At 43.4% G+C, this 15,072-nt stretch overlaps 1 protein-coding gene across 1 annotated transcript in view; it reads right to left on the bottom strand.

Moving 5' to 3' along the window:
- kiaa1549la (KIAA1549-like a) overlaps window positions 1-15,072 on the bottom strand; it is a 236,959-nt gene that overhangs the window by 14,710 nt on the left and 207,177 nt on the right. Inside the window, exons 15-16 of the mRNA XM_041198318.1 lie at window positions 8,618-8,968; window positions 704-798 (exon numbers count right to left, since the gene is read on the bottom strand). Of these exons, the coding sequence (XP_041054252.1) occupies window positions 704-798; window positions 8,618-8,968 (446 nt within the window). The remainder of the gene's footprint in view (window positions 1-703; window positions 799-8,617; window positions 8,969-15,072) is intronic.

The raw sequence follows: 15,072 nt of genomic DNA, 5'->3' as shown, positions 1-15,072 counted from the left end.
ATCACTGCGTAAATTCACCGACTCCTCGACCGCTTCGGAGCCCATCCTGATATAGCGCCCTGCTATTTTAACAGGCCTCCTCACACCACCTTCCACCCCCACCTCTCAGCCTGCCACCCAGGGACCAGTAAAATTCTCACAGGCTTGACTGTTCCAACACTTCACTGGTCAGACTCCCACCTTGCAACATGCAGAAACTTGAGGTCATCCAAAACTCTCCTGCCCATGCCCTGATTCTTACCAAATCCCCTTCGCTCCTCAACCCCTGCACTTACTGATCCACATTAACTCTGGCAATGCCTCACATTTAAAATTCTCACCCTTGTTTGTAAATCCCTTCATATTTCTGGCCCTTATCTCGGTAATCTGCTCCAACCCCCCGATATCTCTGCACTCCTCCAATTCTGCGCATCCCTAATTTTTATTATTCAGCTGTCTAAGCTTTAAGCTCTTGAATTTTCTCCCACCCCACACCCCCCCAAACCACTCCATCACTCTGCCTTGCTTACCTTCTTTAAGAAACTCCCTAAAACCTAACTCTTTAGCTAAACTTTTGATCGTATGCCCTGATATCACTTAATGCAGCTTGGTGTCAAATTATGTCAAATAATACTCCCATGAAGCATTTTAGGGTGTTTTATTATGTTAAAAGCGCTACATAAATGCAATTTGTTGTGTATCAATAAAGAACTCAATGCATTACCGTCTGAGGGATGCAACTGCTACTGGAGCATTTCTGGGAGGAACAGGGGGTGGGGATCCGACAGACATTTCCGGAAGCTGAGAATATCTGTAAGCCTAGAAAGAGAATAAAATTTCCGGTAAACCATGGTGTCCAAACAAGCCCTACCAAACACCTTGCCAGTTCCTTTAACTTACATTTACTAAATTCTTATCTATTTCTCATTCCGTTCACACATTCTCTTTGCCTGGAACATAGGAACACCAGGAGGCCAATCAGCTCCTCGCCTGTTCCACCATTCAATCAGATTAGAACATAAGAACTAAGAGCAGGAGTAGGCAATTCAGCCCCTTGAGCCTAACCCACCATTCAATATGATCGTGGCTGATCTCATTTCAGCCTCAAATTTCCTGCTCTCTCCTCATAACCTTTCAACCCATTACTAATTAAAAATCTGTCTATCTCCTCCTTAAATTTATTCAGCGTCCCGGCATCCACTGCACTCTGAGGTAGTGAATTCCACAGATTCACGACCCTTTGAGAAAAGTAATTCCTCCTCATCTCTGAATTAAATCTACCACCCCTTAGCCTAAAACTATGGCCTCTCGTTCTGGAATGCCCCACAAGGGGAAACATCCGTTCCACGTCTATTTTGTCTATCCCCTTTAGCATCTTATATACCTCAATTAGAATTCCTCTCATCCTTCTGAACGAAAGTAAGTATAGGCCAAAACTGCTCAATCTCTCCTCATAACACAAGCCCCGCATCTCTGGAATCAATCTAGTGAATCTCCTCTGAACCGCCTCCAATGCAACTACATCCTTCCTCAAGTAAGGGGACTAAATCTGTGCACAGTACTCCAGGTGCGGTCTCACCAATGCCTTGTACAGTTGTGACAACACTTCCCTATTTTTATACTCTATTCCTTTAGCAATAAATGCCAAAATTCCATTTGCCTTCCTTTTTACCTGCTGTACCTGCATACTAGCTTTCAGCAATTCATGCACGAGGACATCCAGATCCCTCTGCACTCAAGCATTCTGAAGTTTCTCTCCATTTAAATAATAAGTTGCCTCTTTATTCTTCCAACCAAAATGGATAACCTCACACTTATCCATGTTAAACTCCATCTGCCAAATTTTGGCTCATTCACCTAACCTGTCCATATCCATTTGTAAATTTTTTATTTATTTATTGCAACTTACTTTCCCACCTATTTTGGGTGTCATCTGAAAATTTAGCTATCATGCCTTCTATCCCTGAATCCAAGTCATTAATATAGATTGTAAATATTTGGGGCCCAATAGTTTGCTCAGTACTTTTTCTCTAGTGATGGTGATTGTTCTAAGTTCCTCCTTCTCTACCTGTTACAATTGGGGTGGTACTAGTGTCCTCCACTGTGAAGACTGAGGCAAAATATTGATTGAGCGTCTCTGCCATTTCTGCGTTCCCCAATATTAACTCCCCAGTCTCGTCCTCCAAGGGACCAACATTCACTTTAGCTACTCTCTTTCCTTCTATATACTCGTAGAAGCTTTTGCTATCAGTTTTTACATTTTGTGCTAGTCTTATTTCATAATTTACCTTTGCCCTTTTTATTATATTTTTAGTAACCCTTTGTTGATCTTTAAAAGTTTCCCAATCTTCCAGCCTGCCACTGACCTTTGAAATTTGGGATGCCTTAGTTTTTGCCTTTATTATTAAGGCCATTAATTAACTAATTAAGGCTTTTGAAAAAGCTGCCCAGCCAACCTTAAGGTTGGTGGGTAGGCTAAAGAGCCCAGGAGGCCTTTGACAGTTTGGTGAATCACAAGCGATTCAAGATGTGCAAAATGGCACCATTTTCCTAGTTGGGTGGGAACAGTCAGTGGTGCAAAAAGCTGGGACTCCACTGTGAAGCAGGAAACAACCCCCGCTGACCAAAAATTTAGAGGAAACAGCTTAGCAGCAAACTTGAAAACTAATTTTTATCGACATGGAAACAATCATACTCTTAATGATTGGCAATTTAAAAAGGTGGAGTGTTATTTTTACCACAAAAGTGGACACATATCGAAACATTGCAAAGTGAGATTAAAACAGGCTTCCAGGCAACAAACGAAGTCCAATGAAGAATATAGTGTGGAAGAGTGGGAAACAACCAATTCCGACATTAATTTCTCATTCAACATGAAAGTTGGGAAGACAGAGGCAATTACTGTCACATTGTAAGTGAATGATAAACCATTAAAAGTGGAAGTAGACACGGGTGCTTCTACCACTGTAGTGGGAGAACACAATTTCAGATATTTAAATAAAGGTGCTCAACGATTAAATTTGGAACAAACCTCTGCCAAGTTAAAAACATACACAGGCAAAGGAATCCAGCAGCAGAATTTTACGGCCCGCTCATGGTGGGGGTAGGGCTATAAAATGCAACAAGCTGATCAAAAGTCCATTGACATCGGCGGGACCATAAAATCCCGCCAGTGTAAAATTCTGCCCCGCGTAAAAGGTGTCACCAGAGTACCAGTTTATTATAGACACCAGACAGCACAACTACCAGTGGTGTTGGTAGAAGGTGAAGGACCAAGTCTTCCATGTCGTGATTGGTTGAAAGGGATTAAATTAAATTGGTCTGAAATCTTCCAGTTGCGAGCAGGACTGCCAGAGCTGCTAAAATAATGACACCGTCTTCAAGGATGAACTGGGAAAAATCAAAGACCTACAGATTTATGTGAACCCAGAAGCAACTCATCGCTTTTTCAAAGCAAAACCGGAGCCATGCGCCCTGAGAGAGAAGGTTGACGTTGAATTGAACTGCTTGGAGAGACTGAGTGACATAAAAGCGGTTCAGTTCTCAGAGTGGGCAGCACCCATAATTCCTGTCCTAAAGCCAGATCAGACCATCCGGATCTGTGGGGACTATAAACTAATGGTCAACAAAGCAGCCAAACTAGACAGTTACCCTATCCAGAAGACTGCAAACCTCTATGCCAAACTAGCAGAAGGGACAAAGTATACAAAGCTTGACATGAGTCACGTGTATCAGCGACTGGAACTGGATGATTCCTTTTGAGAATTTGTGACCACGAACATCCACAAAGAATTATATCAACACATGCCTGCCCTTCAGTGTTTCCTTGGCCTGTTTCATTTTTCAGAGGACAGTGGAGAGCTTGCTGCAACAACTATCTCAAGTTGTGGTCAAATGTGGCTGATTTCTACCAAATTTATCAACGGTTCTAGCCCCTCCACATTCACTGCTAGAGAAAAACCAGAATTGGGTTTGGAAGTCACCCCAAGAAGAAGACTTCATGAAAGTAAAACAGCTCTTGCACTCTTCAAATTTGTTAGTGTGCTACGACCTGACAAAAGAATTGGTGCTAACCTGCGATGCGGCTCCCTATGGAGTGGGAGCGGTACTATCTCACAAGAATTACAACAGTACAGAGAGGCTGATAGACTATGTAGCCAGGGCACTTACCACAGCTGAAAAAGGATATTCCCAGATTGAAAAGGAAGGTCTGTCAATTACTTTTGGTGAAAAAAAAATTCCACCAGTACATGTAAGGGTGACACTTCACGATAGTATCAGACCACAAACCACTTTTGGGTCTGTTTAGCGAGGGAAAGGCTATCCCTCCCATAGCTTCTGCACGAATTCAAAGATGGGACCTAATCTTAGCGGCATATGAATACACCTTTGTACATAGACCAGGGATTCATATAGCCAATACCCTAAGTCGCCTTCCTTTGCAAGAGAACAATGACCATCTCCCAATTCCCCAAGAGCTTGTATTAGTGATGAATTTCCTGGATTCCTCACCAGTCAGTGCCAAGCAGATAAGAAACTGGACGAATCATGATCCACTCCTGTCTCAAGTGAGAGACCACATATTACATGGATGGTCATTTTTCAACTGAAGACACGAAATGAGCAGTCAAGGTGGTATTCTATTATGGGGTGCATGAGTAGTAATTCCTTCACAGGGAAGGGAACCACTCTTAAAAGAGTTACACAGAGTCCATCCGGGAATCTCAAGAATGAAGACAATAGCACAAAGTTATCTTTGGTGGCTGGGAATGGACGGCAATATTGAGAAGGTGGTTAAACACTGTGTGCAATGCCAACAGCTACACAAGTTGCAGGTGGCAGCCCCATTATACCCATGGGAGTGGCCTGGTAGACCTTGGGTGAGGTTGCACATAGATTATGTCGGTCCTTGTCTTGGAACCATGTTTCTACTGATTATAAATGCTCACTTAACGTGATTAGATGTTTATGAGGTTAAGTCACCAACATCAGGCCTGCTATAGAAAAAATATGCCAAAGCTTTTCTATCCATGGATTGCCAGAAGTAATTGTCTCAGATAATAATACTGCACTGTACCATCCGGCATCAAATGGACTGGTGGAAAGAGCAGTTCAAACTTTTAAGGCGGGAATGAAAAAGTTAACAGGTGAATCATTGGAAACTAAACTTGCTCATTTGTTATTTCACTACAGAACAATGCCACACACTACAACAGGAGTAACACCTGCAAAATTACTGAGGAGGCGCTGACTTTGAACAAGGCTAAGCCAGACACTCCTCAATTTGTAGGGGAAGATGGAGAAAAGTCAAGGGAATCAAAAAGTAACTCATGATTTGCATAGTTGTGAGTGGCAATTTACTACTGGAGAAACAGTATATGTAAGGAATTTCGGTGGAGGACCAAAGTGGTTACCTGGCAAAGTAATTTCTGTGACTGGACCATTGTCGTACCACATGGAAGTGGAGGGCCGGATCACCCATTAAGCATGTGGATCATTTAAGAAGGGAGATACTCCAACAAAATGATGTTCCATCTGTAACCATTGCTGAACCTGCGGTTCCTGTTGAAGTTGCTCAGCCAAGGATGGACATGCCCGATCTCTCTGAGGGAGTGGATGATACTGAACTGCCTGTGCCTAATGAGGTACCTGATGTTGATGCAGTTTCAGAGAATGTGATTCCTGCCAAAGATTCAGAAGTTGTGAAGCTATGACATTCCACACAGATCAGGAAACCACCTGAAAGACTGAATTTGTAATTTCTTGACCTGTGTAAATATTGTAATGTCATGAGATAAATATCCTTGTAAACACAAAATGTACAGAAAAGTTAAAGGGGGAGGAATGTAGTAATTGTAGTTCTGATAAACATGGGACTGTAGCTTTAACAATAATCCTGTGTTGTAAGATCACATGATCTGTGTAATCCAATGAGTTAGCAGCACAGGGAACCTCTAGAGGAGAGTCCTTTTGTTTAATTATAGAGTTAAATGCACACATGGAACTCTGCTGTCTTGTAAATAAAGTTCAATGTTTCCACATAGAGAAGTTGCCTGGAAAATCAACTCTATAACAAGTGGCTTTTCTCTTTTAGCGTATAAGGATAGTTTTTGTGTAGATCTTGGGTCAATAATGTAATCAGATGCCTGGCCATATTCTGACACCTTTTTATATAATATTTGATTTTACATTAATTATAGTTAATTAATAATTCATATGCTAATTTGGGAAGCACAGTTGGTTAAAGCTTTGAAGTTTCTCCGCAGCGCAATGCTGAGATGCTGGGAGACGCTATAGCAGCACCACTGGAGGGGTGGGGGGGATGCAGGAATTTATAATTGAAGTGCAGGTCACTGTAAGATTTTTGAAGTGTTATATGGATCTGGCAGTAATAAATCAATAGAATAAATTTCAAAGGACATACAGTTCCAAACAGGGCTTCCCAAAGCTTTCCATGTTAGGTACCTCCTGAAAGTATTAATACGCTTTGGGAGTCTGTGCTGATTTTTGAAAGAATCCCTTACTGAATGAGAAGCCATGTTATTATTATTCCAACAATTATTATTAAATGTGAGTGTCACAAAAACATGCTTCAACTGCCTAGTCCCTAAGCTCTGGAATTCCCTCTCTAAACCTCTCCAACCTCACTTTCCTCCTTTAAGAGCCTCCTCAAAACCTGCCTCACTGACCAAGCTTTGGGTCATCTGCCCTAACATTGCCTTATGTGGCTCAGTGTCTGATCTTGCTTTACAACATTGTGATGTGCCTTGAGACCTTACATATAATACATATACACACACAAGTTCTTGTTGACAGGCAAAAACAGGGATCTGCCAGCTTCATGAGACCCTTTTATGGTGTGAGGACCCCAGTTTAAAAGCCTAAGTCTGAAACGCTTCATTGACACCTGTTAACTTGCGTTGTGTTTGAAGGTGGATCACTGAAAAAAAAAATTTAATTATTTAGCAATTCCCAGGCGAGCAAAATCCATACCATTTTTCTTTTGCTCATTTGCACTGTGGAAATCGATGAAGTTAAGAGCTGGTTTACTGATTATTTTTCAGCCCTTCAATCAGCACACTGTTGTGATTCCAAACTTAAGATCTGCAGTCTCCTGGAATCAATATCTTTCACGGGGTGCGAGGAGGCTCCTCAGCCACATTAGCTGATTTCACTATTCAATTAGATCATGTCTGATTTTTATCATAACTCCATTTATCTACCAAAGTTCTATAATCCTTACTATCCTTACCTAACAAAGAAGTCTATCATTCTCAGTTTTGACGTTCTTAATTGACCCCCAGCTTCAACAACGTTTTGAGGGAGAGGGGTCAAGACTTTCGTTCATCTTTGTGTGAAGATGTTCTTCCTGACATCAATCCTGAATAGCCAGGCTCTAATTTTGAGGTTATGCCCCTTGTTTTGGATTCCTCTGCCAGAGGAAATAGTGTCTCTCTGTTTACTCTAACGAATCTTTGGCTGTTAAGTGCCGCACCCCACCCCCCCCCCCCCCCCCCCCCCCCCCCACCCCCCCCACCCCCAAAACAGGCTGGAAAATCTGTCTCTGCTGGTCCTGGACCTCATGAGCTTATTTTATGGACATCAGGCAGTCAATTACCTGACATCATAGCTTCCACCCCATATGAGGGAGGATGTCCTGCCTCCAAGAGCTACTGACCAATCAGAGGGCAGGCAGCTTTTCAGTCCCAATAGTGCCACTGGCAGCGGTGGCCACAGCTGGGACTACAGACAGTCTCTGACTAGAAGCAGCGACGGAGGCCAGAGAAGCAGGTAAGTTGGATAGGAGCATTCGGGTAGATCCTGGCAAGGGGGTGAGGATGGTGACTGGGATGCCAGAGTGGGGGTAATCAAGCAGGGCAGGCCCTCTCTGCTGAAGGGGCCTCCATGGGGCAGAGGATGCCTGAACAGGGAGCATTCCCCCCCCCACCCCACCAACTCAAGCCCCGAGCCAGGCTGGCAGGATTTACCTGATGACCTTGCCTCACTGCTGGTAAAATACCAGTGGAGGCAGGTAAATGATGGGCATGGAATCCTATGCCATCCCACCCAATTTTACATTACCCCCCCCCCCACCACCACAAAAAACCCACCTGCAGGGAGTAAAATTCTGGCCCTTTAATCACCTTGATCACCTCAATTAAATCACCCCTTAGCCTTCTATGTTCGAAGGAACACAAACCTAGTCTGTGCAACCTGTCCTTATATTTGGCCAGGTATCATTTCTTTCCTTGGAAGGTAAAGGAGTGATTTGATTGAGGATTTTGAAAGAAATTGGTAAGACAGATAGGGAGAAATCTTTTGCACTGGTATGGGAGTCTAGGACAAGGAACATTGCCTTCATGTCAGACTCAGGCCTTTGAGGAGAGAAGTTGGAAATCATTTCGTCACACAAAGGGTGGGGAAAGCATGGAACACTCTCCAACAAAAAGTAGTAAATGTGAGATCAATTAATGAATTTAAATCTGAGATCAATAGTCTTTTGTTATGCAAATATACAAAAAGGTATGGAACCATCATTGAAAGATGGATCAAGTTTGAAGGGCTGAATGGCTTCCTTGTGTTCCTATGTTATTATGTTCCATAATGTGTTGCATGAGTGGGGAGATGTAGTACTCACAGGTCTGGGCAAACTATATTGGCACATATCCTGTCCGTATGCAGGAACCCACTGGAGTCCAGCCCTCGATCTGCTCATGGTTCCTGGGGCACTGGTCACCAGCTCTGTGTAGGGTAACGGCTGACCTGTGGCATAGTGCAGCTGGTGACGGCCATGTGCGACCCGCCCAGCAGAGGCCAGGCTAAATGCTTCCTCCAGGAGCTGGTGCATGTGCTGCCTGACCTCGTCGATTGACGGCTGGGAGCTGAGGGTGGAAGATTCCGAGTGTCCTTTAGCCTGTCTTGCTCGAGTGGTAGTCCGAGGCTCCGCGACTCGGTCCACATTTGTTTCTTCTGTCAATTCTGGCTCCGTCTTTAAAAAGAAAAAGCAACACGAAAGAGACACAGGAAAAAGTCTTGATTAAAGGAAAACTTGCATTTTTATAGCGCTTATCATAGCCACAGGATGTGCTAAGGTGCTTTCCAGCCAATGAAGTACTTCTATGATGTGCAGTCACTGCTGTAATGCAGGAAGCAGAGCAGTCAATTTGCACACAGCAAGATCCCAAACACAGCAATGTGATGATAACCAGATAATCTGTTATAGTGATGTTGATTGAGGGATAAATATTCAAAAGAAGAGAAAGAAAACACAAGTTGTAGTGCTGAGAGATGAGCTGAGACATTAAAATGATACCCAATTCCTGTTTCAGACATGTGTTAAAGATTTTACAGAACTATTTGAAATTTAAATGAGAATTCTCCCAATGTCCTGGCTGACGTGACTCCTCCAATGAATAGCTGCATTGATTGTTCATCTCCTTGCGTTTTGCAGGATCTTGCTCTGCACGAATTAGCTGTGACTTTCGTGAATACAGAAGAAGTTGATTACCATTCAAAGCATTCAACTGCACTTGAGATACTTAAAGACATATAAGGCAATTTACTATATGCACCTGTAAGAGAGGTAGGTCGGTCTTACAACAAGGTTTTCATACTTTTCACAGAATTGAACCCAGCTCAAACCAATTGTAAATCTACCCACATAGCGTCTGCTTATACAAACTGAATTAAATATTTTAATAATTGGTCACAGAGCTAGTTTATATTTCACACTTCATAAAGCACTGGCTTTCTTTGAATATTAAATAAACCCAACGTCACAGCGACAAGGCCCTTGCTGCAGTTCTGCATTTGAATACTGTCAGTAGGGATAATATAACAGTTTCATGGTCACTTTTACTTAAGCCAGCTTTTAATTTCCAGATTTCTTAAAGATAATTGCAAATATCTGTAACTGCTAAAGTGGCACCTGATTTCACATTCTCTGGATTATTAGTCCAGTAACATACCCACAGCATTATTAGACCCTTTGAGAACTAATCAAAGTCAAAAAGAGTATCATGCCAATATTTTTTGTCTCAGAAGCAACACAACAACTTACAAAGGTACAGGGTATAACTGGATATGATAACTCACTCACAAACAACAACTCGCATTTATATAGCACCTTTAACATAGTAAACCATCTAAGGAGCATTATCAAACAAAATTTGTCACTGAGCCAAATAAGGAGGTATTAGGACAGATGACCAAGTACTTGATCAAAGAGGTAGGTTTAAAGGAGCAGAGAGAGGTAGAAAGACAGAGAGGTTTAGGAAGGAAATTCCAGAGCTTTGCACCAACGCTGCTGAAGGCGCGTCTGACAACGGTGGAGCGATTAAAAACGGGGATGTACAAGAGACCCGAATTGGAGGAGTGTAGGTATTGCAGAGATTTGTAAGGCTGGAGGAGGCTAAAGAGATAGGGATTTGAAAACAAAGATGAGAATTTTAAAGCTGATGCATTACTGGACCGGGACCATTCAATGTAGGTCAACGAGAATGTGTTGGTGGGTGAACAAAATTTAATTTGAGTTAAGAAACGAGCAGGAGAATTTTGTCTGTAAGATGGGAGGCCAGCCAGAAGTGCTTTCGAATAGTTATGTCGAGAAGCAATTAGGCATGGATGAAGCAGATGAGCTGAGGCAGGGGCAGAGTTGGGTGATGCTACGCCATCCCAAGCCTTATATCCCTCTGATTCTAGCCTCTTTTGCGTCCTCTTCCCTGTTACACGTTACAGAGGTGGAGAGCGGTGTTTAGAGCATGAAAGCTTTAATCACAAGAATAAGGATGTTTAAGTTGAAACCCGGAGGAAACAAAAGCCCAGACACAGCGCGTGAGATTATCTGGTCTCCTTGGCAGTGGGCATCATGGTGGTCATGAGTGGGCATCATGGTGAGAAGGCCAAAAAGTGGTTTTATACCGTTGTGAAACCAGGTTGCAATCGTCCGCTCCACCCGTTTCCTGTCGCCGCATGTCGGGAGCCTAATTTCAATGCTTCAGCATCTCATTATAAGCCCTGCTCACCGGAATCATTCCCCCACGCTGGATCATCCGGGCGCGTTGGCGTGATTGCATGCCAACGTGTTTTACAATTATAATAAACAACTTGCACCTGGTAAGCTGCACTTCGCTCGGAACTCTGAGGTTTGTTTGTCTATCTTGCTTCGGTCAGCACTCGCAGTCATCAGCACCAGGCTTCACAGCCAGAACCACATCACTGTTAGGGGGCTCACGAGCAGGTCTCTACCTATCAGACCAGCCAAAAGACAGGATGGCTTTTCAACGGCTGCAGGGCTAGGGCTTGTCTGGGGAAGGGGGAGAAGTAGCCTCAGACAAGGGAAATGGCTGCAGGCCAAGGGCTGTACTGAGGAAGGGGGATACCCCAGGGTGTGTTGGGGGGCACATGTTGATGGGTGCAAGTGACCTCAAGCTGGTGAGGGCTGAGGTGGCAGTCTCCAGAGGAGATGAGGCCAGATGGAGGTGTGAGGGTTTGTGTGACAGAGTGAGTGATGATGTCTCTTGAGCTGGCAGTGAGTGAGATGCCAGTGAATTTGTGATGGGCTTATGAGAGTGTGAGTTGAGAGTGATGAGATGGTTGCGTTACCGTGGCGGCACAGATGAGATCATTCATCCTTTTTCTGCACTGGATGGCCGGTCTCTTCTGAGCAGCATTGGTGCTAACCACCTCTGCCACCAAGCCGGAGTAGTGAGACTGATGGGCATCCCTGCAGTCAGAGAATGGGTAGAGGACATCGCAGCAAGCCTCCACAGCATCCGAAAGGTGCCCCAAGGATGCGTCACTGGATCGGGGGCTGCACTTTTCCTAGCTTTTGGGACCATGTGTTCACTGGAGCAGTCCTGAGCTGCAAGCATTGAGAAGTGTGTGCATGGCTGCAGTTTAAATATGGCACCCACCATGAGGAAGTGGCATGGTAACAGGCATGGCGGGCAAATTGGAGGCTGCCCGCTAGCAAGACGGCGTGCTTCTTATTACTGCATAGTTAATAAGGAGGGAAGAGGATGATACGGGGCAAAAACTCACCATTGCGGCCAGCGGGTAAAACGTCTTTTTTCCTACCCGCTATCGCACTTTGTGCCAATCTGGTCCGATTCCACCAGCTCTCTGAACATTTTAACTTAGTACCAATCTCCTGCCTTTTCCCTGTAACCCTGCACACTGTTTTTATTTGGATAATCATCTAATGCCCTCTTGAATGCCTCAATTGAACCTGCCTCCACCACACTTCCAGGCAGTGCATTCCAAACCCTAACTACTCGCCATGTGAAAAAGTTTTTTCTCACCTCACATTTCCTCCTTTTGCAAAACACTTTAAAACTGTGCCCTCTGGTTCTCGATCCACTCTGTCCAGACTCCTCAATATTTTGTTCAATGCATTCTCCTTAAACATGATAGAAATGGCTCACTGTCCTTTCTGAATCTGCCCTGAAGAAGCCAATTTGAGGGAATGTGGGGGGTACCAGGCTTGAGGGAATGCTGATTTAACTCCTCTAAATAGACAGCTTCTATTTTCAAGCAGAATAAGGATCTATTAATTTTGATGAGTTAAATTTGAAGAGTCAAGAAGACCAAAATGAAATTGAATCAAGTTTTTTTTAAATTATCAAGTGGTTTAGTGGATAACCAAGGTTAGGCAATTTCCACCGATGCGGCAGTTGTATATTATTCCAAAAAATGAAAGGCGAGGGTGGAGAAATGCTTTGATAAAATGAATAGTTAAACCAGAGGTAACTGGAAGAGTCAACAAACATTAGAAGCAGAGGTAAATGCATGTCTATGGGTAAAAAGCAAGGCTATGGGATTAGTTTTGGATTGGTCCTGCAAAGAGCCAGCGCAGACACAATGCAGTAAATGGCCTCTTATTCCTCTGCCAAATTTGCTTCAAAATCCGAATGACGATTTGAGCACAAACATCTCACTACTGTTTCCTTTTTTGGATGCCGATCAGCTTGCTGTGCACTTCAAGCATTCTCTGTTTTTTTAAATTTCTAAACATAGGGTTACAGAAACCATTGCTGGCATTAACAATGGACCAAAGTGAACATATCCTCATATTCATTATTTTAAAGGCGATATTAACATATTAACATAAAAGGTTAAACAGGCTCCTGTGGGCCATAAATACCAGCATGGACCAGTTGTTCAAATGGCTTGTGCTTGTGCTATAAGTTCCATGTAACCCTACAATAAAATAGTGGTTGGAGAAAAATGGAACGAAGGTTTGGTCACTATTATCGGGTTTGGTTTGAGGGGGGTGGGGGGTTGTGGGGCGGGGGGGGGGTGTGGTACAGCAAGTGGGGATGGCGTAGTGATAACGTTAATGCCACTGGATGAGTAATCCAGAGGACCAGGCTAACACTGTAGAACATGGGTTCAAAACCCGCTAGCTGGTGGAATTTAAATACAATTAATAAATCTGGAATCAAAAGCTAGTCATGGTAATAGTGACCACAAAACTATTGTTGATTGTCATAAAAATCCATCCAGTTCACTCATGCCCTTTAGGGAAGGAAATCTGTTGTCATTACCCAGTTTGGCCTACTTGCAACTCTAGACCCAAAAGCTATGTGGTTGGCCCCCAATTGTCCTCTGAAATGGCCTAGCAAGCAATTCAGTTGTATCATATATTATGATCCAAGTTGAGGTTACCCCAAGACAAGCCTGATCCCAGAGTGGAACCCAGCTTGATAGATCCCAACTTTTAATCTTGTATGTTTAGATACGTGAGAGTAGCTACTGAACAGAGACATAGGAGTCAGCTGCTGAACTTTCAACAAAAGAATAAAAAATTTATTCAACAAGAAAAGGTAAGCTGTGTTACAATACTCCTTCACCCACAACTATAACTTTACAGTTGTATACAGATTTGTAAGGATAATACAAGTTACAAAAGCTATCTTATACTCTAATGTTCACAGTAAGTACACAGTCCATGTAAACCTATGGCACCCTGTGGTCAGACACACCATACTCTGAAACCAAGTGACAGATGCCACCTCAAACAGATGCTATGGATCTTTCCTCAACTCTCCCCAGATGTTTGTCACACCATGAGCCAACCAGTATCACTGAATTCTGTCCTTCAAATGAGGGATTCCAATCTCCACTCGCCTTGGAATCTTCTCCCAAACTGACGTTTTACTCAGACATCTTCCACAAGGGTTCACCTCCAGGGTTTCGAGCTTTCCTTCTGATGTTCCTCTTCCCTGGGTCACCATATGCACTCAAGCTGTCTTCCATGCACTCTCTCTCTCACCAACTCAGCCTTAACAGTGTACCACTGCTTCACATGCCCATAGCAAAGAATTACAGACCTTCAGTTGTCTCTTTGAATCTTCTTGCTTCTTGTAAGCTGTTCTCACTTTAAATCTGAAGCTTGGAGCCTTTCTCTCTGCCTCTCACTCTTAACTTTGCTTAACTGGACCATTTCCCAGGTTCCTGTCCTTCCTTTAACTAGAAGGTCTTCTTTGGACTTTCTCTTCTTCCACTTCCCTGGACTTTTGGGGTTTTTCTTAGCTTAGACTTGACAACTATCCCCTTTTAAGCTGCTTCTGCTTCACAGCTGCCTTCAAACCAACTGAATTCAATCAGCTTCCAAAACAAACTGCTGTCTTTCTTATTCTGTGTGTGTGTCTGTGGGAGGAACCTGCCTATCTGGCCCCCCTGTTGCTAGCACTGTTTTCCCCACACTTGTGTGTTTACTTTCACTTTTTAGGGGTCGTAAATGTCTTGTTAGAAATGCAAGCAGCCTTTTAAAGAGAAACTGAAACTCCATTTGACCTTGCATAACTTACAGATGCAGAAATACAAGTTAAACTTGAACTTTAAAGCTAAAACTCATTCCTAACATGTACAAATACAAGTATAACTTACTTAAGCTCTTTCTATTTTCTAACACATACCACTATGAAGTCCAAAAGGAATGAAACCAGACAGAACACCCAGCAGTGACCTAGGCACCGGAAACGAAAACGGCAAAACCAGCTCTGCAGACTCTGCAAAGTCTTCCTTATTAACATCTGGGGGGTTATGCCAAAATTGGGAGAGCCATCCCACAGGCTAGTCAAGCAACAG

The sequence above is a fragment of the Carcharodon carcharias genome, chromosome 10 (assembly GCF_017639515.1).
Source record: "Carcharodon carcharias isolate sCarCar2 chromosome 10, sCarCar2.pri, whole genome shotgun sequence".
In the NCBI taxonomy this organism is placed as follows: Eukaryota; Metazoa; Chordata; class Chondrichthyes; order Lamniformes; family Lamnidae; genus Carcharodon; species Carcharodon carcharias.
The sequence above is the reverse complement of the archived record's forward strand: the minus strand, read 5'-3'. Positions and strand labels throughout refer to the sequence as shown.